We start from the raw sequence: 4,956 nt of genomic DNA, 5'->3' as shown, positions 1-4,956 counted from the left end.
CTGGTCTCGAACTCCTGAGCTCAAACAATCCGCCCGCCTCGGCCTCCCAGAGTGCTAGGATTACAGGCGTGAGCCACCGCGCCTGGCCTCAATTAGCTTTTTATATAAAATTTATTTATACGAAATATATTCTGTATCTAAGACGACACTCAAGGTAAGAACTAAAGAAATACCACCACTAGGTTTAGGTGGGTATCCTCCCTCCCCTTACTTACCTGTTAGGAGGGCTTGCTTGCCCGGACCAGAAGCAGAGTCCTAGGCAGCTTTTCCTGTGGGAGTCTCTCTCCATCTAGCCAGGGGCTGTGTATTCCTGGGGGTGCAGGCAATGGAAAGTGTCTCTAGGACCTGTAGAGATTGGGGGATGGTATTGACATGGAAAAGAATGATGGGATGGAAACAGTATGGATTCTGTGGTCATACTCACCTGGAAGTGAATCCAGGCTTCTTCCTGGTTCACTATGAGACCATGGCCAAGAACTTCTGTTTCCTCCCTGTAAAATAGCGAGTTAGTTGTCTACCTGGCATACGTCAGATACATGAACACTTCCCTCAATGTAGCCCTGCAATGGTGGCCTTGACAGTGGCCTCAGTCCACATGTATGTGTAGGGCCTACTCTCATGATGGGAACATCCCTTTGTCCCAAGAGTCCCCACCATTAGGGCTGGCCGACCAGGATTTGTCTTCATTCAGATACTGACCCGGACACTGGGAACAAGGGAGCAAGACTAGGCCTCCAGAGCCCCCACCCACTGCTGACAGGGCCAGGGGTACCATGCTTGGGGTGGGGGACAGGACAAGCCTCTGGCTTGCTGGCCCCACTGATCCCCATCTGGCCCACAGAACCCTGATGCCAACCCACGTCCAACAGCCCAGGACCTGGCAGGGTTCTGGGACCTGCTACAGCTGTCCATCGAGGACATCAGCATGAAGTTTGATGAACTCTACCACCTCAAGGCCAACAGCTGGCAGCTGGTGGAGACCCCCGAGAAGAGGAAGGTGAGCATGGAGCAGTGCGGAGGGGAAGTCCAGGGACAAATTCCTGGTCGGCAATAACGCTGCCCACATCGGTCAGTGCTGCTTGGCTCCCTTCTCCGTGTGTCGTCTTTGAGCTGGGGGCTCACGTCCATCACTGCGTGGGGTCCATGCTTGGCACTCGTCCAGCATGCCGCTCGCTCTGTGTAGTTGAGGCTGCCCCCCTGAAGCATGCCGTCCTGCCCTGCATGTTCAGAAAAGGGGGATCCCAGGAGAGACATGCCACCCGCAGCCTCAAGCATGAGTGGTAGACATGGCTGTTGGAATTTGGGAGGCAGCAGAATGGTCCCTTCTCCGGGGCTGTGCCACCAAGAGTGCCGGGGTCTGGAGCCAGTTCTGCCTCCTTGTGGTGGCCAGCCTCTTCCCTGAGGCTTCCTTCTGTAAACCAGTGGAAGCCAGTGACCCTTGTAAGTTCTAATCCCCTAGAATAGCATGTGAGATGTGACCTGGGAGTCAGAAGCCCTAAATTTAAGTCCTGTCTCTGGCTGTGTGACTCAGGCTCCCAATGGTTCAAAGCAGGGGTGGGAATACCTGACCTGTCCGTCCTTTCCTGCTAGAACATTCTAGGATTCTAAGCTCGCTTTTGCTCCTATGCCTTGTGCTATTCCCACGATCATCGCTTCTGTGGCTTCCTGATTCCAGTGTGTGTTGCTTGTGCCCAGTGCCGGGAGGCTGGGGTGGAGGCTCCAGCTCCAGCATACAGTAGGGGGTAGTGCCACACAGAACGTGGCACCTTTGTTTTATTTTTGTTCCCTCCTCACTGTCTCACTAAAGGAAGAGAAGAAACCACCCCCTCCGGTCCCAAAGAAGCCAGCCAAATCCAAGCCGGCAGTGAGCCGAGACAAGGCCTCCGATGCCGGGGACAAGCAGCGTCAGGAGGCCCGCAAGAGACTCCTGGCCGCCAAGCGGGCAGCTTCCGTGCGGCAGAACTCGGCCACAGAGAGCGCAGACAGCATCGAGATTTATGTCCCGGAGGCCCAGACCAGGCTCTGAGACCTGGAAGGAGGAAGGAAACAATTTAAAATCATTTAAAAAAACCCCACATTACATAAAAACTAAATGCAAATGGAACAAAATTTTCTCAACCTTTAGTATGGTTATTCTGTCTAGAGACCCTGAGCCAACTTTCAAATTGATGCATACAAGGGCTCACAATTTGGCTTTTCTGGGTCCCTCTTAGCTTTAGGTTATGAAGATTTCACACACAAAAAAAAGTCAACAAAAAAAATCACAAAACTAGAAAACTTTTCTTTTTCCTCTCGCTGGCCGTGGTGGACTAGATAGATGGACTTCAGTCGGCGACTCCCGGCCCAGCCTCCAGACTGTGGTCTTTTTACTTGTTCTATCTGATGAGAACTTAAACTAGCTTGTTTACAAGACAACGACAGTCCAAGGGCAGCCTTGGGCACCTGCCATGCCCTTCCTTCTTTTCCCAGCTACCCCTGCTCTGACCTTGGATTTTCATTCTTACGTTTTTCTCTTTTCCCTTCAGAGCTCACACAGTGGTCACCATCATGGCAAGCGGCTTTCTGGTTCTCAACCCTTTTTTGTGGTTGAGGGCCCAGAGGACAGAGCGATGGACACGTGTCCCCTCCCTCCCCGACCCAGTGCTCACACACGGTCTCACACGCACGCACATATGCAGATGGAGGTTCCTCAGGGGGTGCCCGCTGCTGGACCCGCCAGCCCTGGGCAGTGTCAGGCAGGACTTGCCTCTGAGCAGATGAGGGAGGTTTTATCTTTAGGGGGAAACAAGATGAAGCCACAGTTACCACGCTCCAGACTCCTGCCGCCTTCTCCTCTCCAGCCCCTTCTTCCTTGAGCAAAATCTAGGACTCAGAGTGGCTTCCAGGGGGCACTCGAGAGAGGGGCCCCATTTTCCAGGGGGTTGTGTCTGTCCTCGGCCATGCCTGTGTATAGTAACTGAGGGACAGGCGGCGATGTCTGTACGTATGTATACATATGCACATAGACCTTAGAGTGTATATTTAACAAACGCCCATCTGCTCACCCCTGCCCACCAGCGCCGCCGCCGCTGGTTCTCGGGGCACCTGGCAGGAGGCGGGAGTGTGAATAGCATATATTTTTACATGTACTATATCTAGGTGTATGTAAAAGTGTGTGTAAAAATATATACCTTGTGTGTAAGCAGCCCTTTTTTTTTGGTCTCCCATCCTCCCCCCGGACCCCATGGGCCATCTGCCCAGCCTCTTTAGTTTTCTATTCTGTTCTATTTTTTTTTTTTTTTTAACCCCATCATCCTTTTCTCTCCCCTTCCCCCATCCCCACTCCCAGGGTGTCATGAGCCCTGAGCTGCAATGGCCCAGGCCTGCAAGGCAGGGTGGGGGAGGGCAGGGGCCAAGCCCAGCAGCGAGCTCAGTACACGAGGGGCTGCTCTATACTGTGTATATGACTCTATGGCATTGGAGACATCCTCTTGTCCGGCGCTTGCTGCAGGGGGGGACTCCCCAGGTGAACCAAGGGCCTGCTCTGGGCCCCATTCCAGCTTGGCCGCCGTCTGTGACCTTGGGCAAGTCACTTGACCTCTGTGTGCCTCAACTTCCTCCTCTGTAAAATGGGGACAGTCCCTGCCCCTCCCTACCTCACAGGCATGTTGTGAGAATAAATGAGGTAACGTGTACCAAGGGCTCATGGCGTTATTGCAATGGGATGAGCTAGGCTAAGATAACCAGGGTGGGAGTGGGTGCTCCCAGAAAACTGAGCCAGACCCCTGCCCAGAAGGCAGCTCTTTGGAGACAGGTTGACTTGAGTGCAAACCATAATTCCAGCTGTATCATGCACCAGTTCTGTGATCCTGGGCAAAACGCTCAGCTGACTGTCTCACCTGAAAATGAGCATGCCGCATGTACCTTACCAGCTTCCCGTGAGAAATAAATGCTTAATAGATAGTTGCTATGATGGGAGCGGGCATGGCTGATAAAAGCCACTCTAGCTGACAAGTCACACCCCCTCCACAGACCCAGACCATTTGCACATCTCCCTGGATGGGGTTCTCAGTGCCCCTCAGCAGCTGCTTCTGCATTGACAGCTGCATGCACTTGAAGCATCTAGTGAGCATGGCAGGCCCAGTGCCAGGGCAGGACCGTGGCAGGCTGTACACAGAGCTCACTCTCTGGTGCGGGAGACAGATAATGCACTTGGCATGGATGAGTTCAAGTGTATGACAGGTGGTAAAAACGAGATGTAGCAAAATGAGGCTGTAGGAGCCTACAGCACCAAACCCAGTCTGGGCAGGAGCGTTCTGGTGAAGGATGAATGAGTATTAACTAGCTTGGGGCGGGGGAAGGCAGGGGGAGCTGGGGAAAGTGCATTCCAGCCAGAAGGAACAGCAGGTGCTAACCCCTGGTGGAAGGAACTTGCCTTTAGAAAGTTCTTGAACCAGGCTCAGCCACAGTTACCTGGTCTTCTCCCTTTGCCTGACCTAGCCAAGATGCCAGTGACCTCAGGCCCAGAGGATGCACCGCCCCTGCCTTCCTAGGAGCTATGCTCAGGCTGCTGAGCCTGTCCCCAGCTGGCCCCTTGTGAGCCCCTCTCCCCATGTGGGCCAGACCCGGACCCCCTGTGCTCAGGGAGCTTGCCCTCATTCCTGGATCCCAATACACCTCTGTTGGTGGCAAGTGACCACAGGTGGTTCCGATTAACTTTTGGGCTGGCACCTTCCTGCCCTGACTCTAAGCTGGGGGTGACTGAAGGGTAAGCGAAGAGCTGCATTTCTGCAGCCAGCATTGAGCCAGACATTCTGAGCTGTGAAAGCATGCAGAGGCGAGGCCAAGCTGGACTTGAGGGCCACCATCCAGCTAGCAGCGCAGCTCAACCCCGGATGGTCCTTGGGGACCAGGAGTGGACCCTTAGCCCTTCAGAGCCTGAGTGTTTCTCCTATGGCAGGGGAGGGGCCTTGGTCA

The 4,956-nt window shown here is 53.9% G+C and overlaps 1 protein-coding gene across 4 annotated transcripts in view; it reads left to right on the top strand.

Moving 5' to 3' along the window:
* The window catches only part of DLGAP4 (discs, large (Drosophila) homolog-associated protein 4), a 105,976-nt gene extending 102,298 nt beyond the window's left edge, over window positions 1-3,678 (top strand). For all 4 annotated transcript variants that reach the window (XM_012637689.1, XM_012637688.1, XM_012637687.1 and 1 more), the window contains 2 exons: window positions 842-997; window positions 1,808-3,678. In XM_012637689.1, the coding sequence (XP_012493143.1) occupies window positions 842-997; window positions 1,808-2,026 (375 nt within the window). In that variant the 3' untranslated portion in view covers window positions 2,027-3,678. The remainder of the gene's footprint in view (window positions 1-841; window positions 998-1,807) is intronic.
* The last annotated feature ends 1,278 nt before the right edge of the window (window positions 3,679-4,956 follow it).

The sequence above is a fragment of the Propithecus coquereli genome, unplaced genomic scaffold (genome assembly GCF_000956105.1).
Source record: "Propithecus coquereli isolate 6110/MARCELLA unplaced genomic scaffold, Pcoq_1.0 Scaffold122, whole genome shotgun sequence".
NCBI classification, from domain to species: Eukaryota; Metazoa; Chordata; class Mammalia; order Primates; family Indriidae; genus Propithecus; species Propithecus coquereli.
Note: the sequence above shows the minus strand (reverse complement) of the source record. Positions and strands in the feature narration are given on the sequence as shown.